General features: G+C 40.5%; 1 protein-coding gene across 1 annotated transcript in view; it reads right to left on the reverse strand.

Annotated features, from left to right (window-relative positions):
* The window catches only part of LOC104505787 (tryptophan 5-hydroxylase 2), a gene marked incomplete at its 5' end in the record, with an annotated part of 39164 nt that extends 16240 nt beyond the window's left edge, over positions 1–22924 (reverse strand). Inside the window, 7 exons of the mRNA XM_010146494.1 lie at positions 4318–4444; positions 9539–9674; positions 11918–12114; positions 17237–17304; positions 20434–20534; positions 20643–20826; positions 22772–22924. Of these exons, the coding sequence (XP_010144796.1) occupies positions 4318–4444; positions 9539–9674; positions 11918–12114; positions 17237–17304; positions 20434–20534; positions 20643–20826; positions 22772–22924 (966 nt within the window). The remainder of the gene's footprint in view (positions 1–4317; positions 4445–9538; positions 9675–11917; positions 12115–17236; positions 17305–20433; positions 20535–20642; positions 20827–22771) is intronic.
* Between the last annotated feature and the right edge of the window lie 2581 nt (positions 22925–25505).

Here is a 25505-nt window from a genome sequence, read left to right on the forward strand (position 1 = left end):
TCTGGGAAATGCAACCTGTTGTTTGTGAAGATGAGAGACTGCAGAAGTCCTCTCTGTCTAGTGAGATCACGAATACTGCATCTACCCAAGGTTACCTAATGCAACTTGGTCTTTATCTGCAGTGCCTCCTGTTTCTTCCATTCTGGTTATGTCCTCAGCAAACGTAACGTGCAATGGTCCTGAATTATGTGCCAGTTCAGTGTGAGAGAATAACTAGAACAAAGCCAACAAGACCAGGTAACATAGATCCTGAGAGAAGACATGCAAGTAAGCTCACATGAATTACCACTGACTTCTCCCAGAGAGGTGGTTCTGAGTACTGTTTTTACTCCAGCATATATATCTAAAATATTTTGTTTGTGATACATGTACAGATAAATTAAGGTCAATTCTAGAAATAAACCATTGGCCTCATCATCCAGGTGAGGTAAAATATTTAGATTCATAACAAGCATTTACAAGACCTCATTACACACAATTCCTTCAAATTTGCAAGCAACTCACTATTGTGGTTTTCTGCTTAAAGGCTAGCAAAGCCAAGAAAAATTTCTTGATTTCTACTGTCCCCCACTGCTAAAATACCAGAACAAGTATCAAGAAAGATTAGAAGTTAACAAATTTACAGTTCTGAAACAGCAAAGGTTTAAATGTAAGTTCCAGCAAGAAACCACCGGAAAAAAAAAAAAAGATGTAGTTTGACTAATTAGTCCCTAATTGCCAAATTCTTGAGTGGAAAGATTTGATGATAAACTTCATACAAACCACAGTTACTCTGCTAACCTCCCTTTTCTGAACCACCACCAGTTAACATGCACCCCTGAATTTTATATGCACAAACACATCCTATACACGCTGCGTCAGGCAACCCGAGCTGCGCTGAAACAACTCGCTGAGAGCTGGGGGACATTTCTGCCATTAGCAAGAAAGACAGGATCCTGCTTATCAACTCACAGCTTTACATAGACAGCTGCCCTCTGGCTCCCAAGTCCACAAATTACAAGGTAATACTGAAATGTAAACCAAGGTATATTTTTGTACAATTTTCCTGACAGAACCTTACATCAACATTTAACAGCACATAAGTGATATATAAATTAGTTGAAGCATCTCATGTCAGGTCCTCTCCACAGCTTATGGTTTCACAGGTAAGCAGAAAAGACACTCTTCGTTTATTTTTGTACCATGTGAAAGTAGAAAGACCAGGCATGCTTGAAAAATCAACTCAAAAGCGTTTTTAGAAATTCACACAGAGTGGCACAAGAAGTCAGTGATGATGATAATAATTAACATCCAGACATGAATGGCCACTATTGTATTTCCTCAACTAATAACCGTATTATACCACACTACAAGCAAAAAAGTGGATTGTGCTCACGTTTTGTTTTCTTCCCATACTGTACATCTCAGTCACTTTTTTTTTGTGTCTTCCCTCTTTCTTACTCAAAACCACACCTCCCAAAAAAACACTGCAAAGACAGTTGCTTGGATCTTTCAATATTCTTCTTCTAATGATAAGAATACTTATGTTTAAAAAGGAGCAGAAGCCATTCCTTTCTCCTTACCCCAATCTGACTGCCAGACTCAAAAGAGACTGAGGGGAGCTCCCCTCCTTCCTTTTACAACTCTCCCCCTGCAGCCATCCTTCTCTTTCCAGCTGGCCAGCACCAGGGCCTCTGCAATGCTCTCCCATTTAATCCCTGCCCCCAGCGGGGCTGCACAGATGTGACTAATTGCAATTTAGCAAACACCTCTCGCCTGCCCCGGGAGCAGGTTCCAGTTTGTTCTACATCCACCGTGTCAGGTCTGCAGGGACAAAAACATCAGCACGTTTCCTTTGCAGCTCAGGACTGCTGGGGCACAAAGAGCAGATCTATCAAGGCTGATAACGTGGTGGCTTTTGAAAGCAGAATGGAGAGAAAGATGACAAAATCACCTGTAATAATTCTTCCCTTTCTGGTCTGAATCCCTAAGAGGTGTTTTCCTCTCTTCCTAAAGCCATTGTCCTCCCTGTAATGGCTCAGCTGTTAATGTCACTATCTTTGGAAGCAGGTCATGCTAATGGCAAGCTTGCTTTAGGCATATTGCTTCAAGCTCATTAATATGCATGTTCTCTCTCCACTCATTTGTTTCTCTATTTACTCTGAAGTTGCCTTGCTGGAACCTGCACTGCTTTTCTGTGTTAAGACTCTTGGCTGGCATTTCTCAGCTCACTGCATCTCTGGTTGTTATCCAGGGTGGAAATGGGACTGAATGTTGCAAAAGTCAGTTAATAGCACCTCAGGTGATATTTGGTGCTCAGCTCAATGAATTTCCTGGCCTCCTCACCCCCACTGCTGAGACGTTCTTTCTACTTGCTCTCCAGTCAACTGCTTACCCTGCAAATTTTAGGGTAAGTAAGGTCTCTCTATTTGTCGAGCACCTGCCCCAGGGGAGTACAGCCCCTTATTGTGCTTCTGCAAAAAAATAACACCACCTGCGCTACCTTAAGTCTCTCTCTAAATGTCTCTTCCACCTGAAAGAGCTATTTCCAGCATGGAAGGAGAAATCAACTTTGACTCTGATACCAGCTTCTCAGCGTGGTAAGGCAAAGTGATTCAGCTGTCTTCTTTTATTTTTGGCTTGTGATTCAGGAGCAGGTCATTGTTCATATGACAGAGTCAGTCATAACTGGGAATTTGTGTGAGGGGGCAGAGTAAAAGCATTTATGTAATATTCCCAGGTCACTATATTAATCTCTCTCCCCAAATTTATCAGTCCCAACGTTGTTCTCTGCAACAAGCGCATGCCATCCAAGGTTATTTTGGTGTGAAAGACCTGGGACATACTGTTTTCTTCAAGATCCTACATGAACAGGCTGTTAGCTAGTTTCTCTTGAGGTGGCAGGTCATGGCAAGGTAGGTCTGCTTCCTACTAAGTCCCTTCCTCACAAATGTGCAGACACACAACTTTCATGATTCTTCCATAAAAACAAGTTTTTTTCTCAGTAAACATCCATTAGAAAACCAAGGAACACACCCTGAAGCATGTGAGAGGAACTGGCCGTGACCAAGACATCAAGCCTGTCTAACTAAGGAGTGAAGCCCATCTCATTAAATAAATTTAGTGTCCACTTCTGGAGGGCTACAGGAGAAAAAGGAAACAAACAGGTACAAACTCCTTTTTCAGCAGATGGGACTCTGAACCACTGCTAAGACAGTGCATCAAAATTATTACAGTTTGACTGAACCTGGTTTGAATCTTCCTTCACTGTGTACAAATTATTCCCAACCCTTCAAATCCCCACTGCACTTCTTATGCAGAAAAGCAGTAGCGTGCTGGATAAGACTTAAAGTAACTGATTCTTTTACTGGTTGTCACAGAATTTTTCATTAGATAAATCATATAAATATGGAGTTGGTTTTTTAATACAATATACTTCATTAAACTATTTGCAGCACTCATTTTAACAGGATACATAAAAGGAAGCATACAATAAGTTAAAACAAGTGAACAGAGCAAGCAGTATAGATCAGGGGTCACCAACCTATGTCATGATGCAAAGGGCTGCATACAAGTTATTTGGAAATGGCAATACAGAAGGGCTGACGGATGAGCAGGAGCTGAGGGTCCTGGCAACTTGGCAGGGCCCTGCAGTGCAACCTGAGGATACCTTACACAAGGGCCAAGAAGGCTCCAGTTTGGAGGTCAGCAGCATCTAACATCTTTAACGTGCAGTGCCTTCCACTTCACACTGTCTACTGGCATGCGCCTCATTTGATGCAACATAAACCCATCTCACAGCCACTGGCTGAAGCACTTGACCTAGGTCTCGATCTACTGCTGCACGGCCTTGGCTTAGTAGCTACATGTTCTCCAACAGCAGCCAGCAGCAAGGATGCAACATCATCTCAAAATCCGTCACACACTACAATACAGTGAACAGAGCTGCAGAACAGAGCAGTGAGTACAGAAATAGCAGTGCTAAGAGACAAAGTGGCCACCTGAGGAGGAGCTAACAGTGTAGGGTTGGGGTTTGTTTTCAAAATTACCTTGCTTACTTGTTTTCAACACCTTAAAGAAGAAAAAAATCCATCTCAGCTTGCCCTGAAAATTGGTGGTTATTCCATATAAAAAGTAAAACTGGCTACCTGAAGACTAGCATGTTCAGCTTTGCTCTTATTAAAAACAATGGAAAAATACCTAAAGCCCTGTGATTTTCACATCACAGTCACCTGCAACCTGAAAATGCAGTCAGCTCTAATAAGAACACGCAGGTTACTTCATCACCCAAAGACAAGGACAGATTAGAGAGTATGCCACAAAAAGATTTTGACTCACAGTGGCTAATTTCTGAACATCTTCATCAGATGCTCCCAGTGAAGCAAGTCCTATCTCTTGTGAAAACTGTGCAAACTTGGGATCAGCAAGTAGAGGCACGTGTCCCAAGAGTTCATGGCACGTATCCCTAAGGGAATGGAAATGAAAGAGAGTCATTACATAAATTAATTCCATAATCATTTCATAATTAATTTAAGTCATTTTACATGGGTCTGACCTCTACTTTAGAAGTCTTACCATGAACCATGTTTTTTATGAATAGTTGTTCTTCCCTGTGTATGGTTCAAACACACTTAAACCCACAAGTTCCATGACTTCCCCATCACTTCCAGATTGACTGGGAGGGCCGGATCACTGCTGCCTTCCAGGTTAGTACCATGAAGACTGAACTGCCCAAAGGAAAGCCAGGTGTCTCACAAGCACAGATTTCATAATTTCTCTCCACACGAATCAAGTTCAAAATCCAACACATTCCCACTTGCTGTTCTCCACTTCCCTTCCCACACCTGGGTACAGCTCCACAACCAAACATTTTGCCACTTGGCACTAGAACTTCAGGGCAATATTTACAGACGTTTCTGTGTGCTTAATTTCTCCTTTAGTCCTGCCTTTTACTGCAATTACTGAGTACTTTTGTTACATGGTCCACTTTTCACCACGCAGATTTCAGAAAAAGCAGAGAACCCGAATCATTTTAGAAAGAACTACTGTCCACACCTGTAAGTGCATTATTAGTCACGACAAATTGCAGATATAAGTGTACAAAAAACCGCTATCCGACCTAACGAAAGTGCACATGTGTCATCTACAAAAGCTCTCAAACAATTCTGAAAGTTTTGGTGCATTTGTTCACAGAAAATAATGGACTTCGTAGTAAAGTTCACTTTAAAAATCGGATCTGACATTTTCTTTGCTTTTGTCTCTTCAAAGACATTTCTCTTTTTTTTTTTTTCCCTTCCCTAAGCTGTAAACAAATGTTTTAAAGGCAGGGAGAAAACATCAAGTTTTCTGCCTTCTATCCAAAATCATCCAATTTGTCTTTTATAAACTATTTTTGTTTGAAAAGACACAGAGCCTGACATCTCAGATAAATCATGAACAGAAAAACAACCCTCTATATAATTTAAAGTCTCCTTACTCAGTACTCTTCACCAAGAAACCTGTGCCAACTGTGTCTAGGTAGATAGTAGTAGTTTCTGAATGCATGCAAATGAAGATTAGCATTTTTGGCATTCCTAGTTTGCCTCACCAAAAGCTTATCAAATATAGTTCCAGTACCGGAGGGTTACATACAAGTCTCTCTTCTCAGCCCAGATGGCCTCGCTGCCAGACGCTTACCAACATTTACTCATGTTATATTGACACTTTCTGGTGAGAAAAGCACTGCTCTGAAGTTGTGCATGACAAGTCTGAGCCCACCTCATATACAGTAATTCACTCAACAGTACAGAGGAATTACCCAATCTCATTTCTCTTCCTTCCTAGATATACATATTTCCCAAAAGATGCAGGGGAGGTAAACAGATACCCTTGTGCCTGACATGACAAAATGAACATGGTCCATGGACATTGAGTAGAAATTCAGTTGTAGCAATAAAGGCTGAGTGCTCAAGTTTACTGTACACCAATACTTTTAGTCAATGGCCATGAAACATGTTTGATATGTACAGCTGGCTAGGAAGAGTATCAGACATCATACTTACATATGGAAAATTGCTTGCATTTGCTTTCCACTGTCTGGTAAAGCTTGTCCTTCCTCCTGAAAGTCAGATCTTTCCTCCCTTGTTTCTGCATCACTGCCTATCCTTTCAGAGTCTGGAAAACTCCCTGTTTCTTCAGAAGTGGGCAGTAAGAAGGCTTTTCTTTCATGATCACCATCCCCTTGGTGATGCTCTAAGTCTTGCAAGATGATCAAAGTTCCCCACCACAAAACCCATTGCGTCATTCCTCATTGGAGCTCAGACTTTAAAAATTGGCTGGGTCTGGATGGTATCCATCTCTTTGTTCAGGAGATGGTATGAATCGCATGAGTGGATAATAATCAAAGGTTAATGATCCTTCTTTATTTATTCGGTTCCAGTCATAACAATTTCTTCTGTCATCCCCTGAATGACAGAATCGTTAGCATCCGTGCTAATGATACAAAGGACAGCAGGGAAACGGAGTTTGCAGTCTGACAGATAACACTCAGAGAATTCCCAGTACCAAACAATTCACTGGAGGAACCTGACTCCTCCAAACATCACCTTCCAACACAGAAATAGGCCACAAAGCCCGGGAGTCCAGAGCCCTAATTCCATTTTCCATCCTCACTAGAGAAATCAACACCAATTGCTGAGCACTTCACCTATGCTGCATCAGTCCATATATATTTAAGGTAAGTTCATAGTATTTCAGATAACGAGAGCAGAGAAGATAGAGTGGGACTGGCTCCAAGTTCCTGGCTTTAGTAAGCATGCTTTTCTCCAGACAGGCTTCTGCAGCAGCATCACTGCTATTAGTAGCTGAGTGAGTTCCTACATTTCTATTTTCCTGTGCTGAGGTAACAACTCCCAGAAACAAATAAGTGAAAATGTGTTATTTCTAGTTTTGCAGGCTAGTTTTGACACTTCTTTGTGTCAATTCCATCCTTCCAGACAAAATGAGGACAAAGCCTAGCCACACTAACCTGTCATTAAAACTATGCAAAATAATATTTTGAACATGCAGTTATAGAGGAGAACTTGAAACAAAAATATATGAAAAAAAAAAAAAATCTTCCAAGCAGAACCATGAACCAGCATTTGGGATTGTCATTGGAGTCTCTTAGATTTCACTGCCAGTCTGGTTCTTTATAGATAGTCTAAACAATATAATTCTTCGCTTAACTACCAAGGCTTGATTCTTTTGTTTTGCTTTATTCAGAAAATAATTAAGTTCCTTTAATTTATTCACAAACATTGCTCAGAGAAAATAAGATTTTTGTAATGCACTTTTCACAGCAAAAGATTTTTCTTGAAATAAATTAGTTAGCAGAGCAGAGGAAATCTATATAGCTCTGTGAATGTAGTAGAAACATAATGAAACTCAGGAAGAAATGTTTTAAAATGCATATAGTAGTGATTCAGATCAAACTAAATGAACTCTCTAATTTGTATCTGGCTCTATTGCCTGGGTGTTAAATCTGATGGAAAGCCCATTGGAGTCAAAGGGAGTCTTTTTACCAGGTTTATATCATTGAAATGCAACATTCAGCAAGGCAGGGACCTGCAGCAGACCTCATTATGGCCCCATACATCATCCAGCAGACCTCGGGGCATTGCAGCTAATACAGTGGATGAAGAGCTGTCCCTACTCCAGTCAGTTTCGTTTTGCTCCTGATTACAAAATAGCCAGGATGTGACTCTGTTAACCTGGATTTTTAAGTTCAGCTCAAATAAGGGATAAAAATCTTCATTCTAATTTAACTTGTATTACTGCATAGTGACTTTCCAGACACAATGACAAGAAAGGTTCCTAAAAGTAGTTGCCATTACGACTAAGGTTCAGCTATGATATACTGCATAATTCTGAATGGAAGCAGCATCCTGAAAAATACAAGGATCTCAAATATACAACTCAACAAACCAGACAATATCATCAAAAACACAGACTCACTTAATTGTTTCCTGGAAGATGTTCCTTCCTTAGTTCCTGTTGGAGTTATGTACCTAAATCCTCTATCAACAGATGAAAATGTTCTCCTAATTTGTATTAAGTTAATAAATGTCATTATTCTTTTGCTGAGCATTGGCAGGTGCTGCAATCTGAGAGCCTGGCTCCTCACAGGAGAGGAAATCGTTGGTGCAAAACCTGGTATTTTCTATTTTCTTTTTTTTTAATTATCTACAGATACTCCCAGATAGATCAGAAGAGGTCCAGATTCATATATTCAAGTCCTTCTTTCAGGGTATTCCATTTTAGCAATTTGCCTACAAATTTAAGAGATTAAAGTTCTAGCTACAGAAGTTACACAAGGGAGTGAATTCCTTCAAGGATTACCATATCTTTGCCAATAAAAACACACACACAAAACTAGCCTCGTTACTTGCTAAAATGCTTTTTGCCCAGTCCACATGCTGAAGAGTAAGTAGATGTGGGTATAACAGCACCACCTGGTGACTCCTACCAGAATAATGTTCGATCATTTTTAGAGACAGCTTAATATGTGGTTCCATTAATTCTTTTATATCCAAAAATATTATTCCATGGTTTCAGCAGTCTATTCATTAAATCGAAGTTAGGCATGGGTCCAAATGTTTACAGGACTGGAGCTGAGTATATATCTGTATGTGAACCCTTAGTATAAATTTTAGCAAGAAACAAAATACACCAAAACAGTACAATCTGAATGAACAACAATTTCATGCTGTCTGATGACTGATGCACTGCGAAATGTCATTCCTGTGGTTGTAAGATCAGTGGATGCCTTTGGCGAAACTACCTCCATATTATCTGACATATATTGTTCTGTTACTACTGCAGAGAGCACACCATATATAATACAAGACAAGAACTACAATCACTTCGATCTTTTTTTCCCCCACTTTTCATCAAGAGACCAAATGCCAAAATATTTCATCCAAACTTGCAATATTCTGTTTTGGAAACGCTGCAGTGTTGTCCCATGAAAGTCATAATTAAAGTGTCTCTTATTTCTATCATGTTCCCTATAACAGGCTTCATATCTAATATCCTCTCTGGGTGAGAGAACAGTGCCTCATGACTTGCTCGTGTTGTATTATAGGAGAGAAATGAAGTTCAGCTGTGGAGTCTGGCCCAAAAAAGATAAATGAGGACACAAGAAGACCAAATTATAATTCTGAAAGCAGTATTTTGTCAAGGGATTCAGTGGGGGTTTTTTTCCAACTTCTTTCCTTAGTTGTCTATCAGAAAACAAAATTTTAGATACTTTTTCAAAACGTTTAGTTAAAAACTCCATTTTTCTCTGGAAAACAATTCAGACAAAAATTTTCAACCCACCACAAAAATAGCTTAGTTACTTAAGAAAAGTGAAAAGTCCATAAGAAGGCTTTAAATTATGTTCTGGCTCACCAGTGTGAAGGGGTTTGTCATTAATGGCATAACTAGATTTTTACCTTTGTGGAAAGGTTCCTCTTTTCAACCTTGGCAAAATCAATTGAGCCCCTTAAGAATCCAGTGATCATATTTTTTCAGCACTGAAGCAAGTGTAGCAACTTACGGTTCTGGTGTGTAAAGAGGATCCGAGCCATGTCGTATGTACTGAGTGCAGTGAAAAACTCTGTATGCTAAGCCCGCTAAAAAATCTCGGGGAGATAGGTATCCAGCAACTGGTCTCACTGTGAAGCCAGACCTTTCTGAAAGTGAAGGAGATAACAAGAGAACATATTATATATCTCTATATCCATTTCTGATGACAGTTAATGATCTTTAGCTAATTATTCTACCAGAAGCAAGACACAGAGAATACCCTGGTTGAAGACCACCACACATTATTTTCATAGAATCACTGAATGGTTTGGGGTGGAAGGGGCCTTAAAGATCATCTAGTCCCACCCCCCCTGCCATGGGCAGGGACACCTTCCACTAGACCAGGTTGCTCAAAGCCTCATCCAGCCTGGCCTGGAACACTTCCAGGGATGGGGCATCCACAGCTTCTCTGGGCAACCTGTTCCAGTGCCTCACCACCTTCTCTGTGAAGAACTTCTTCCTGATATTTAATCTAAATCTGCCTGCTTTCAATTTAAAGACGTTACCCCTTTTTTTTCACCTATTACATACAAGAATTACTTTGCATTGCTAGCAATGCAATGTTTAATGAAAACAGCTTGAAGCATTTCTAAGTTTGTTTTAATAGCCTTGTCCAGAAAAGATGGCAAGGTACCATAAGTGATGTTCTCAAATCACTAAGTATCTTATTTTCATGTCTGGTACCACACAGGAGAGAAGCTTCCAAAATAGAAGATTACTTCTATAAAATACATTAAAAACTAACAGAACAGAATAGGATTAAATCAAATCTGAGGTGCTGGATCATATCCCAAGTAGGGCAATGGAGCTGGGGAAAGGTCTGGAGCACAAGCCCTTTGAGGAACAGCTGAGGGAACTGGGGTTGATTAGCCTGGAGAAGAGGAGGATCAGGGGAGACCTTATTGCTCTCTGCAACTACCTCAAAGGAGGTTGCAGAGAGGTGGAGATTGGTCTGTTCTCCCAAGCAACAAGCAATAGGATGAGAAGAAACAGCCTCAAATTGTGCCAGGTGAGGTTTAGACTGGATATTAGGAAAAATTTCCTTACTGAAATTGTTGTCAGGTGTTGGAACAGGCTGGCCAGGGATGTGGTTGAGTCACCATCTCTGGAGGTATTTCAGAAACATGTGGACAGGTGCCGAAGAGCATGGTTTAGTGGTGGTATTAGCAGTACCACATTGGACTTGATCGTAATGGTCTTTTCCAACATAAAAGATTCTGTAATTCCATGAAATCTGACCTTATTTTTTACAAATAAAATCCTATTTATGACAGTAAAATACCAACTTTCACAGCTGAGGTCCACATTTATTGAACAAAGTGTTCCTTTGTCAGGTTAGTCCCAGTGGGGAATTATTTCAGCCTCAGTGACTTTGAAAAGGACATTCTCTCCCAGATTCATTCTTTACCCTTTCTAAGTGTTTACAGGAGAATGTTCCAAGTTTTTCTTCAACACACACTGCTATTGTTGCATTTAGTCTCGAAACATATTTTTGAAAGAAGTGTGAGGTTCCGAGTTTCTAGCTAGGGAGAAAGTACCTGTACACTTTGGCATCATTCCTTAGAGACCATAACACAACAGATGAGAGACCCAGAAGGACACAACCAAATTCAAAGCGTGATGAGCCAGTTATTACTAAATATTACTAAACACAGGTGTTCACAAACAACAGTTACAGATAAAGCAGGGACCAGGGAAAGTAAGCCTTTCATTACAAATTTTGTATTTCTCTTAGTTAAAAATTTTCCATGAACATATGCAACAAAACACTTTGCTATCATTTCCCATAACACTTAACACCACTTTTTTTTTCCCCCCCAAACAGCTGCCTTTATAATATTTTAGTTCCTGAGATCCAGAAGCTCCTGTGCAAGAGGATTAAGGAACTGGTATATGTATCTGAAGGGATACAGGCTGTACAACAATGTGCCAAACCTCCTCTCCTCTTTAAATTCAGTTATCTTGGCATTTTATTCCCTCTTCCACCTGCCTGGATATTTGGGGGATGCGCACTGTGGTTATCAGTACTCTGTGGCAATGCGAAGAGCACAGCTAACTCTGCTCTTTCTGTTCATCATGCTGAAGGACTTTTGTCCCTCAGCAAGATAACATCATGTGGTCTGTGTTCAGCTGTTTAATTCCTATCAGCTTCTTACCTGCAGGTACATATATACAACTGCCTTGTCTCAACAAAGTCTCTGCCATGGAGAATGTCAAAAACAGAATGATGCATCAGACTAAACCAAAGGCCACGGACAAAGCTGGGAGTCCTTTCATTCAATGTGCTTTGTATTTCATACTCACAGAAAAGAGTATTTTCATCTATTGACAAAGCAAATATGAAACTTACCCTTGAGAAAAATAGAAACATCTTCCAGCTGAGGCACATTATCCTCTCTGTATCCACAGTACTTGGTCAGCAGAGGAAAGTTTTTTAAATATTCACGACAAGCATGCGTGGGATAGAGTTTACTGAGTTCCCTAAATACCACCCCCCACGTCTTAATTTCTTCAGCTGTGTACTCCACTCTGGGAATGGGTTGACCACTGTAAAAAATGAAATAATACAAAATACATTTGAATACAGCCAGATTCAAGACAGCCTCTGGATGGCACAATTTCTGTGAAAAGTATTATTTAAATAAATAAAGGTAGGCAGAGCTTATTAAAACTATTAAAAACTGGTTTTAAATTACAACTTGATACTTTTTTCTTATAATTTCTTCTTGATGTTATGTTGTGCATATTACATTTATTTCTTAAGAACTCTATTTCTTATTAAGCATGAAATTCCTTAATCTTTGAACATATCCTAGCAGAAAGATGGATTTTTTATATGCCATGTTCCTATACCAGAGTAATATTTCTCCATTTATTGCCACCGATGCCTTTGCAAGTGGTTAGCTGAAGATCCTGATTCAGTCTAGCCTGTAGATTCAGTAAGACCATCAGCGGACTGCATGCTCTACGCATTCTTTAAAATACATAATATTCACACAGCATCATTACCTAGCATTTTGCAAAGTGAAGATTAGGCAATTACACGGATGTGTAGAAATGTGTGGATCCAATTAAAATATATGTATTTATTGTTTAGACTGTTGCTTACATGTGCAGATAAGTTTGAAACCCCAAATTCTTGCAGGACTATATCATGAGGAAGCTCACCTAAAAGCCAGGAGTGTAACATAGGTGAAACTAAGCTTCTAAATACATCTCTGTTTCCTTCTGCACCATTCCTCTGTCTCCTCCCTCTTACGGAAACGCACAGAAATTGCAAAGCCAGAGCCTTCCAGGTACCTGCTAATGTGTTTCTGTCATCCAAGATTTGCCTTCAGTGCTTACAGCTAATTCAAAACTGGCTGACAGTGTGAAGAGTATGAAGGGCTCCTTCCAATTTGCACTGCCTTGTATTTAGCTGTAAGGAATTTCCCATGCCATAGTCACGGGCCATCATCTCACATTATGAATTCCCCCTAGAAACTGTATAATCTTTTTCTGGACTTAATGTTCACAACCTATAGCATGTAATCTGTGCAACCTGCCTTGGCCTCAGGTATCCTCTTTTCCTGCACTGTAACAAAGCACAGATTGGCAAAGGGATTCACAGGATCCCCTCCCACCACATCAGTCCCAATCTCCCTATCTGCCCACCACAGGGCTGGCAGCAGTGGCACTCCCAACCCAGTGCTGCAGCTTCCCCAGTGCCACACACAGCAGCCAAACAGGTGTATCAGGCACAGGGAAACTCGCTGCAGCAGGAGAATTACAGCACTGGGCTTTTTCTGGAGGTTGGCTCTCCATCTTGACTGTTGCTGCGTTCATAATCCATCATACAAGGTAACAATGAAGGAATGAGCCCTCGAGTCACATGATTGCTGCTATGCAGTCCCGACATGCAAAAGAGAAGAGCATCCACATTATGGTTGCCCCCTCATCTTTACTCTAAACTTACTATTTAATCCCCTTGCCTTTCCTATATCAAAGTATTTTGATACGTAGCAGTCAGGTGTCAGTCAAAGGCGACTTTGTATGAGGTACTGATGCTTGTTAAGGACTCACTGAACATCCAACACTAGTTGCTAGCTGCCCTTCAGCCGCTCTTTTGCGGACACGACAAGAACTGCAACACATGTAGGGAAGCATTTCTCATCCACAGAAGCTGCATTGGGACTGTGCCCATTCTGCAGCACGAGTTGGTCCTTCATGTCCAATATCTGTCTTCACCTTCACAGGTTATCAGCCTTAAGCTGCCTGCCAGCCCACAGAAAGCATAACACAGCTCTGCTAAATTGTACCGTACATGGCAGATACAAGCAGGTTGCTACTCCATCTGCCTAGGGTTGCCAGAATACTGTGCAGTAGCCTCCTCCCTCTTCCTGAGGCAGGACCTCTACTACAGATGCTGCCAGGACGGGTCAGCACTGGCCCAGCAAAGACAAAGAAACACGTGCACCAGTGGGAAAACTCAAGTTTCTATTTAGCCTGTCACTACAGAGGTATAAACACAATCAAGGATCTGAAGCTTGTTCACTGCTCACTAAAAGGTTTATAACTTAGTTATTGGTTCAGTTAATTCATTATTACTGAAGTAAGGTTCACTAAACATTAATTCCTTAGCAGGATTTATGCCTAGGAGAGCTGACCTTATTTCCAGCTGATCATGATATTGCTTTCTTTATCAAGAGCATCAAGGCAGCCAGACTTGAGGGAGGACCTACACTGTTCTTGCTCAGCTCTGCAAACCTCATTTTTCCCATCCTCTTACTTCAACAAGGAAGACCCACCTTACGCTCAAACGTTTCCATAAATCACAGAAATGTCCATCCTGCATAGCTGGTTTTCTTGTGGCTGAGAAAGATGACCCTACAAGCAAACTTTACCCGAATCTTTATTTCCCCTTATTAAAATGGGTCTTTGCATTTTACTATGGCCATGAGCTATCAACTGATATTAAGAATTCCCTCTTAAACCTCATATTTCCTCCAGATTTAATTTTCTCAACACTATTGCAATCCCTGATCAGTCTCAAAGAAGCAATTAGTAAGATTAACACATTTTCACTATCATTCAGGTAGAAGCTAAGTGAAGGAGGGAGGAATATTTTTTTGATCCATTTATTTCATACAGCTGATTTTCACTGTTTGGCTCTATTAACATGTCTTTCCCTTTAACACTCAGTACCAGCAAACACCTGCTCCTCCCAGCTGACCTCTTTGTGGTCTTTTACACTGGAGAATGACAAGTAGAAATGCATCAAGCCTCCGTAAATTATTAGGAAGATTATTTACCTGGAAGATACTGCAAGGTTCAAGACAATACTTTGAATATACCCCTGAGGGAAGCAGTCCTTACAACTGAGCTGTTCTTCTTGTATAAATAAATAAATACTTATTAGACTACAGAAGAGGGTGTGATGAGACTGCAACATGGCGCTGAGACACCTTAATTAATTCTGAGCTCCCCATCACAGTAGCAGAAACAGCTTAGCTCTAGCAGTACGGAGTCCTCCCTGGGCTGATGTGTCTTTCCTCAGCATGGCTTAGGCTGAGCTGCAGGACGCTGAGGGTAAACATCTCCCTGGGCTGACCCTACAGGCATACCTGGAGACAGCCTGACTGTACAGCCCAGCAGATACAACACATCCCTGGGGTTAAGATAACCACTGCAGGAGACCCGTGGAGTACGAACAAGACTTTGCCACATCTTAGGTAAATACCCTAATCACTGGTGTCCCAGACATTTCGTGGTCCCTAGCTAAAATTATGTGAAGCATCTTGTTTTTCCTCTGCTAATAATAATAAAGAACAAAATCTTTTAAAGGTATGAAGAGATCAGTGGGATGAAGGAGTTCTTCTGAGCAGTTTTGCTGAAGTACAAGACCTGGCCCCTAAATAGCCTCTGCTTTGGGTTGTTTGATTTTTGTAATGTGCCTGCAGAAATCATTCTTAAGCCTTCAAAATCTAAAGAAGGAAAAGACTTTTCCTTTCCTTTATCTGTTTTTCTGAGAATATGCAGGGTCACTCCACATGATTTTTGGGAAAAGACATTTCTCACTGGTTTCAGGGAAAAAAAAAAAAAAAACACCTTTGTAGCAGAAGACCAACCACTGCTTAGCGAGGCAGTAGCATGATCTTTCCAGCACTTAGGCAGCTGAGAGAGGGAAGGGAGGAAGATATTTCCAGCAACTTAGCAGCTGTGAAATGCATAGTACTACTGCTACCATCGTGGGTAAATGGAGAACTACCCGAGATTACTGAAAGAGCTCTAGCAGCACACAGAGTCTGCTCTCATCCACAGGTACCTGCTTGACATTTCACACTGCAATAAAAGCTAGGCGAGAAGAACTAACTCTACAGCAAGCATTAGACTGAAAAAAAGATAATCAATCAGTTATAAACAAAAACAACAACAACAAAAAAACCACCATACCACAAAACTGTCTCGATTTACACTTGAAAACTGGTTAAACTTAGCACTTACCTGGTCAGCCTAGGAAGCCTCTCCACCAGCCAGCACCTTGCCCGCAGGCAGGCAGCAGCTCGGTGTGCTGGGTGAATGTCATAAGCACCCAGCTAAACAAATGCCACCATGGGCAAAAAAAAGTGAAAGCCAACACTAGCACTTACACATTTCGTAGATTGGTAAGCACTTAATGACAGGAGTGGCATAAAAGTAAAGGAGAAATATAATAAGCATTATATCATCACAAAGCGGAGTTAATCCTCCTCTCCTCAGAGCCTTCTGCGGCCCATATATTAGTCTTATGTTAAAAACAAAAGAAATTAGCTGAAAAACCTTCAAAAATCCATTTGTGAATTGCTTCCTAACAGGACATGCATTCTACAAAGGGAGAAAACATTGTTGTGTTTTACATTCTTCCAACGACATAGGTAGAAATCTCAAAGGAGAAAAATGAGAAACCTAAAGAAGTGTGGTAAAATGGGAAAGAACATGAAATTAGTATGTTCTTTGCCTTGAGAATGAGGGCTTAAGCCTGTTGCAAATAAAACCTAGAGAATGACTAGAGCTAAGCTGAATGCTTCTGTGACAAGAAAATTGCAACACAATAGGTGTTTAGAGGTAGCACAGAAAGTTTTGTAACTGCCAGGGGCAGTAGCAAATTGAAAATACTGACTTGAAGTGGAGGGGGGGGGAAAAAAAAATCAAAATGGAAAACACATACAGCATACTTGTGCACAGGCACCAGCTCCACTAACTACAGAGAAATCCAATGACTGAATTTTGAGAAGTTTAGAACTGTGTTGGCAAAACTGACAAAAGTTATTTTGCAGCATCCAGTATCTTAAGCACATGAAGGGAAAATAATAATTTTGTTTATTAGCAAGATCGTCCAGCTATGGAGGGACGCTAGGTAAGTGCAATTCAGCAGTGCATCAGTTTGTCATTAAGACATGCAAAAGTTTAAGCAGCTATGAATAAAATGCTTAAGAGAGAGTGTTTACCTTTCAAATGCTTTATTTGACTGTATCTGTACCAAAAATGTAACAGGATTTCAAGCATCAGGTTTGCCATTTATAACCTACACTAAAACTAGTCAAAGTTTAAAGGATGACTTTGCCTACTGTTAAACTTATTTTTACAGAATTAAACAGAGCATGAATTCTAACTAGTCAGCAGGACAGGGAAGAATTATGCCAGTACTTACTATTTATAGCTCATGGCAACATCCACAAAGTACTTCCTTCTCTGTCGATAGACATTGTCTTTAAATCCCTTAAGCAATGAAGAAGAGAGTAATTTACAATAAGGACAGAAAATTAGCTGTAAGAATTATAAAATAAATCATGTAAGTGTTTATTTAGTACCTAATTATACTGTATTTTGATTAACACTATCTACTGGACTGCAAGAGAAATAAGGATTTCTCCACTTTTTTCCCTACCAAAGTCCCACAGGAGTTTTTTAAAGACAGGCTTATGCATAGGTACAGTCATTCATCCAAAATGTTGAAAAAAGGAAACTTTTTCCTTGTCATTTCATCTCACTCAGGTCTTCCTTAATATGAATGGAGATCTACACACAGGCACAAAGGAGAATAATTTCCCTATCTTTAATACATCTTTCTTCACTAGAAGAATCAACCGCCTAGAGTTCTTATGTAACTCATTTTGAAGATGCTACTTCAGCAGTTACCAACTTAACCAACACATTAGGGACTGAATCAGCAGCCTCCAGCAGCAAATATGCACATTGCTCCAATTTGAGTTAGAGAGGAAGGGCTCTACCTTCCTCTACAGGCTACAGTAGGCTCATACCTTTTCCATATTAAGCACAGAAGAGGTATATGACACATATGCACCAGCCAGTTACAGCCCTTTGAGCTATTCAAAACTAAAACAAGATCTCCTCTTTACGTATAAAAGATGTAGACACTTCAGGTTTTGGACTACAAAAAGATTTATCTATTTTCAAGGCAGAACTGCCAACCTCCTGAAAATGCAAAAGGATAAAGGGTTATCCAAGTTTCCCAGTTAGTAGCCCAGCAAGCGCTTTTAAGTTTCCCCTAGTCAGAACTGAAAAATAAAATGCATTTTTTCCTTATAGCCCACATACACAAATGCAAATCACTGAAGGGAATGAAAAGATAACATTGTTTGATTTGAAATATTTGTATGAGCTTCCAGAAAACTCAGAAGGCATTTTACTGCCCCATAACCAAATGGCGCAAAGCAAAACTCTGCACTCCTGGGGCGGAGTAAGACAGGATGTCAAACGACTGCAGAAAACCTTCAAGTCTCCACTCCTACACAGAAAAGCTTTTTGACTGGCAAAAAGTTGCTGTAACCTGGGGGCACCTCCTTGTCGGCTTAATACCTTTTGACGTAAGCACTGAGTTACTCAGCTGCAGACCAGCCAAGAGCTGAAAAACGATGGAAGACGGCACAGGGGATTTAAAAGTCTGTCAAATGTGAAACTGAGACTGAAACCATTACCCAATACGGAGCGGGTTAAGGCTATGCTGCTGAAGTGGTGCTATGCTGTTTCTGTAATAGGGTAATTCTTTTTGGTCTCCTGGCACCTACATGACACCCCTAAGGAACAGGGCAGCACCAGAAGTGGCCTTCAAAGCCCAGCCACAGATTTTACAGATTTTTCCCCCATCTCTAATACCTAGCATGCTGCATAGGCTAACAAATGGTGTGTAAATTATGTTTATAAGAATTCCCCCAAGTGTAAAATATATATTCATATAATGCAAATGTCTCTTTTCATTGTCTGTAAAACTGAAGGCAGATTTTCAGCAGAGCACTCAAGTATTTAATGAAGGCACCAGCTCAGAACATAAAACAGTATCAAATGGCTTGTCACAGTCATCGACTCAAGGCTAGAACGAGCTGCCACTACAGCCTCTGAACCAAATTACTGTTAATGGTTGGAGGTAATCAACAGACTTCTCCATTATGAGAAAACGCGAGGTAAATCCTCGTTTTTCATCAAGAAGTACATGGCAGAAACCAGGATCCAGGAACGCTCCCCCCAGCTGTGAGCCCACAGGGTGGGAATGGCGCACGTGCCATGGAAATGGCTGAAAACCAAGGGAGGTGATGATGCTTATCATGGCTGATCCATGGACAGGTGACACCAGAGGCAGGAAAGTGGGGCTGCCAGGGGACATCGTGATGATGTCTCTTTGCTTGCTTACACAGGCATGAGGGTCTGTGCCTGAGGCCCCACCACGGCATGGCAGCTGTAGGAGCTGCGGAGCTGACAGGACAGAAGGCAGAGGTCTGGGTGCTGTTTCTGCACGGACACAGAGCCCCAAACCCAGGGCCACCAGGAGTGCCTGCCTCTCCTCAGCCAAGGTAGTCACCTGGGAGGAGTCTGCACAGGCGCTGTAGCAAGACCCCTACACCTAACTGATCTTTTTGCAGTCACTTCCAAACTCTTTGGGGCTCTTTTTCACCAACTTGGACAACATCAAAAAAGGTGTGTGATGAAAACGAAAAGGAAACTTTCACCTATAGCTAGAGTTTCATCTGATTCTATTAGAAGATAGTCTTATGGTCAGATATCCTAGTTCATTACCTACACCCTTTCAGCTGTTTCCTACAATACCAGTTTAATCCAGCCTATTTTACCTTGCAGTAGGAATGAATACAACCACCTACCACCAGTATCTCTCAGCCAAGTGGTCCAAAGGGACAAACTTGGATTTACAACAAGTGAAAATGTTGTAACACAAATGCTTGCAATCGTCTGCCATCTAAAGACTCAGAGGTTAAGAAATTACGGACATCGGCCAAAAGAAATAAAACAATAACAAATCTCTTCTTTTGCTTTTTGCATTGAGCATTTGGCAATACTGCAGATACAGCTTGTGTGAAACACAGGCTTGTCTCCTGTCACCAAAGTCAGGAAACAACGTGAGACACCTTCCCATCTGCTGCACTGATGCAGAAATTGGAACATGTTGCTCTGTTTTATCTTGTAATTACCTCCTTAGTGCCCAAAGAAGTTTTCCTACATAATTCCTTCTTGTCTGACGCTACGTTGATATTCAGCTCCTACCTAACAGCTACTTGTGACAGAACCGAAGGTCACTCTTCAGAATTTGAAGCCTTTCTATCAGCTAGTTAATTAATAAAATAAATAAATGAAAGCAGTACAAAAGGGGACATAGTTGTTCAAGGGTGAGCAAGTTTTCTGGAGGATTCCTTTTTTGGGTGTCCTACTACAGAAAAGGAAAATGAATTCACTGAAACTACTGAAGAGAACTAAATCCCAACCTTCTGAAAACTATATGCTCAAAATGTACTCAGAATCAGCAGTCAACAGGCTTTTTATTTGACTGGCAAATAACCTGAACAAATTATCTACAAGACAATTTTCTGCTACACTTACAGGGTGATCTGCATCCAGCTCAGATCCATACATCAAAACTCTCTGTGAGCATTTGTCTAGTTCAGATATCTTCCTGGGGAACCAAGGGACACAGTCGAGATCTGTAGAAGACAGAATATGAGTTGAATGTACCAAAGCATAAGACTAGAGAGATACCTGTGCAAAACATTTGTCAGTGTCTAAACCAAGTGGTACAAAAGCAGCCTTGCCTTCTTCATCAGTCCAGATGTTTTCTGGTGGATTGAGAGATACGATATTGGTTTGAAACTTGAGCAGCTGGATAAGTTCATTAAATTCTTTCTTACTGCAGTCACAGTCCACAAAAATTTCCACCTCTGAGTTCCTTCTCTTCGATTTTCGTGATTCAATATGAACCATACTCACATGTTTCTCCTGTGGAAAGATGAAATAACAGATGAAATACAGACATACCAGCTAGAAGGGCAATATTGATGGCGTATTCCTCAGAAAAGTTTTTCCCAATTATTAAAAGGTGTTTTCATTGAAAATACTCACTTTGTATTTACACAGCTAGTGACACTTAATAAATACTGAAGACAAAAAGAAATCTATATACTGAAAGTAAAAATAAAACTATTCTATTTAATGAAGTCAACTAATGATTAACTTTTATCTACTGAGACAATCTCTTGCAGAGAACACTAACATCATAATTTTTTAAGAGAAAATATATATATTTACCTTTGCTATAAACATGATATTATAATGCAATTTTATTAGGCAATGTGCATATTAATAATGTTAATTTAACTAGATTTGAATGTGCTTCTTTAAATAGTTGCTACTAAACATGTACTTCATTATCTCTTACGAACACATGAGGAAGAAAGTATTTTTGCGAAGATAACTGTGTATCAGTCCTCATCTATCTTTCTTGCAGTAATTATCAACAACCCGAAATGTTAATAGTAATAAAATTAAAATCTAATTCAATTTATTCCCTATTACAATGTTCCCATCAAAACTAAATGATGCAACAAACATGAGTGTGTAAACACTTCTAGCATGAAAACTCTCCTATGGGGTGTTTCTCCCACCACAACTATTGGTCCACCAGGGGTGTCATGCAACAACAGAGAACCACAATGGGTTACAGCTGACCTGATCTAGTGTTGTGACAGCCATGCTTCAAAACAGGAGGTTGGACTAGATGATATCAGGAAGAAGTTCTTCATGGAAAGGGTGGTGAGGCACTGGAACAGGTTGCCCAGAGAAGCTGTGGATGCCCCATCCCTGGAAGTGTTCAAGGCCAGGCTGGATGAGGCTTTGAGCAACCTGGTCTAGTGGAAGGTGTCCCTGCCCATGGCAGGGGGGTTGGAACTGGATGGTCTTTAAGGTCCCTTCCAACCCAAACCATTCTGTGATTCTATGATTTAAGCCAGAGCTGCAGTTAGACACAACCTTTGAAGAGAAGCTGCACTGAAAACATGCCTCCTTCTGCAACTCCTATCAGGTCTCTTTGGCTTCCCCTCCTTCTGTCAAACCCCTGGTTCCTGGCAGCCTCTCTCCTGAGGGTCTAACTCACCCCCTTTTCCTTATCTGGGGAATCCAGGTGTCCATATCAGTCTTGGGAATCTGCTCCCAGAGCCAGCCCCTGTGAGTCAGGACTGATATTGCTCAGTGCTCCCACACTTACACCCCATTGATGGTTTGGCCTCAGAGGCAGGCTCCAAGCCACCTCCTAACTTTCTCTTCACTTCACTGCAGGGACTGAACAACCTAAGGCTCTTATTGTGCTGCTTTGCTTTGGCTATCCTCAGGCATGCCTACAAGCTCTCTACAATTTATTAATAAGGCAAAGCAGACTGCGCGTGGTATCAGCAGCCTGCCTGAAAATGACCGATTGCGTGGGGATCTATATGGGAACCAATACTTCCCAATTTATGTTATAGCCAGGCACACAAAGCCCTGACCCTGCAAGCACTTACAGGCGCATTTAACTCCCCAACCAAATATTGCCACCACCTGACTGAATGTCACTTAGATTTTGAACTGCTCTCTGAAAGTGCCTCCTTTCATCGTGACCTGCACAGACATCTTCAACTCCCATTTACCCTGTTGCGAGTCACACGTCGGAAATCGACAGCGAACGGTGTGAAAATCAGCATCACTGTTAGACTTCATTCCAGAAAACCCTTCAGAAGCTCAAAACACTCTGTTGAATGGGCCATGAAATTTTAAGTTACTTTTATTCAATTCTGCGGAGTGTAACTGCTCTCTGTTCCTTCCGCCACGGTCCGTTAGATTTATACCAACAAACAACCTGACCCGAGTAGCCTTCCTCAGTCCAGCCAGCGTAATGGTTTGTAAGCTTTACCTGGAAGAGTCGGAGAGCCTTCACCAATCCACCAACTTCATTCTTCAAGGAAAACACCACTGCTGTCTTTCCACCTTCGGAAACAGATTCACCTTTCCCGTTTCCCTTATTCCCTCTCTTTTCCTCGTTTTTCCCAGAGCTCGATCTGTTTAGCTACAAATGAATAAAGAACAACATCATTTCACATGCAAATGGAATTCCCTAAAGTCAAGTCTTTAGGCAAAGAGAATTTTTTGTGAGAAAATAGCCTAATGGAACTCATCCAGACCTAATTTAAAAGGTAATGTATTTACTTGAACCCAGGATCACAGGTCAAAAGCTGCTGTTAGAGATGGTGAGAGAGGCCAGTCCATAAAAACGCATAAGGAAAAGTATATGAATGTCTGGGAGACAAACAGGATGATATTATTGGGGCAATAATAAATAAACATCAAGCAAACAGAGATGGTCTGAATTACTGCAAAGCTTGCAGTGATGCTATTCTAACCTGAATATTGCTGCAAAATTGCAGTGAAGCTATTCCAACCTGCACCAGCCAATTTATGACGATGAACACTGGTCTGTATTTTTGTGCTGACCATTAAATTTAAAACATAAAGCTTATGTTCTCTGTTGCACCACAATTAATGTTGTCATGTAATGTCACTTTCTCTGAGAAAGCAAATCTGCTGTTGATTATGCACAAAATCACACCATCTTTGGCCACTCCTACATTCTCCTCACAATCTGGCGGTCAAAAATGGTCAAATTGCAGCCAGCATTTAAAAAAAAAAAAAAAAAAAGATATTTTTATCAGCTTAAATCTTTGGGAGGTGCCAACAATACAGGTTTTATAGACAATTTTTGTAAGATTGACCATGCCTTTCAAAAATCAGCATGCATTTTCCAACACCTAGGTTGTGGCTTCTGAAGAAATGAAATCTCCAGTGAGCTGCTAACTGATTTTTCTAAACCAGTATCATACATAATATAAAAAAAAATTAAAGATAGAAACAAAGAATCATACACAACTATTCCACATGGATAAATTTTTTTCTTTGGTAAATTGTAAAGCAGCATGAAAGGAAAATAAGCTGAGAATAGATGAAGTTTTTAAACAGGTCTCACAGCACCTGATGACAGCCAAGTTAAACCTGTATTCTTATTTTTCCTTACAGGTAGGTTACCCCACTTGCATAATGTTTACAGACCTGTGCCAATGGACTTTAGCAAAGAGTCTCCCTGTGCTTCTCGAAGATTTTACAAGATTTCATCAAGTGCTCCGTGACCCACCAGAAAATTAGTAACCTTCAGCCTGATTCCTTTTTAAACTGGATGATGTAAAATGATTTTCTTAAAAATGGGTATTGCTGACAGGGACAAGGTATTTGCATCACATCCATCTCAATACATCCACATGGTTTATGTCAAATTGGTTTACTTTTTTACCCAATCCTAGTCCACTCTGAAATATCCACTGAACAGAGAACCCGCAGCTCCCAAGTCAGCTCCCACTGTACCCGCTGAGATTTTTTTAAAGGTACAAGAATGCACCAAATTAAAAAGATGTCTAGTTAAAATGCACCACCCTATCAAAAGCCACTCTTTAAACAGCACAGGTTAAACTACCCACTGGACATGCTAAAAGGTCTCTGGTGTCTCCTCGCACCATTTATTAGACTACACAGTAACAATCTGGAAAAACAATTATGTTTGGGAATGATATATGAAGGGTTCCAAACGTGTTTATTTTTTAAGAACTGAGCTTATATGATTCTGCTTAGTAAAAGGTTTGCTCAGGGATAGTTTAGGAGAAGGTCACTTTTGCTATAAGTTCAATAATACTTGGGATTTAGCTGAGCCCTTTTCATATACCTCAAGTATACAACCTCTGCATGAAGTGATGACGATGCTACTTTTATAGCATCCGTGATATTTCACTGCGTGCTGCTTTCTGGAAGCTATGTGCCAAGGATCATGTACGCAACTGTGTGTCTGAGAATCACACCACCATTGATTCCTCTGGGAAACGAGAGCACTTGGGACCTTCCAAGACAGGTTCCCTAATACTCTCACACATGAATTACCTGAAGTGATGGCTAAAAGCCTCTCTCAGGCATTTGAAAACTAGATTAGTTAATTGTTATGAGCCCAGTAGAAGAGATGTTGATATTGCAAGAACTCAAATCTTCTCATCCATCCTCATTAGTATACTTCATAATTAGCAGACCAACCTTCCTAATGAAAATGAATTATCTGGAGTAAGTGCAAGTACTCAGGAAAAGAATCATCTGCAGCAGAACTCAGTGAAGAAAGTAACTCAAATATAAAGACAGTGAAACAAATTTATCCCATTTAATTCAATATTTCCAATAGAAGCAATGCATACACAAATAAGGATATTTCACATTTTATTGTAAAGACAGTAGGCCAGTTCAGAACAGGTACAAACTGGTGCATTCTGTTGGTTCTGCTCAAGTGATCTGAATCTTTGTATGTTGCAAAATTTTACAGGAGGCAAAGTCTTCATAATCCTAAATACTTCACATATTCAGAGCGGGTTGCATTATTAGGACCTATTAACATTCTTTATTCTTATTAAAGTCCACCTACTCAAATACACTTACCTGTAAGCATACAGAAGTTTATCCCGTGCTTGGAACTACCCAACCACCTGCTGCACCCACATCATCACCTTACAGAGAACTATCTCTACCTCCTGACAGGGTTTTCAGACGGAAAATGGCACAGCCCC

Source organism: Eurypyga helias, unplaced genomic scaffold (genome assembly GCF_000690775.1).
Source record: "Eurypyga helias isolate BGI_N326 unplaced genomic scaffold, ASM69077v1 scaffold27532, whole genome shotgun sequence".
Lineage (NCBI taxonomy): Eukaryota > Metazoa > Chordata > Aves > Eurypygiformes > Eurypygidae > Eurypyga > Eurypyga helias.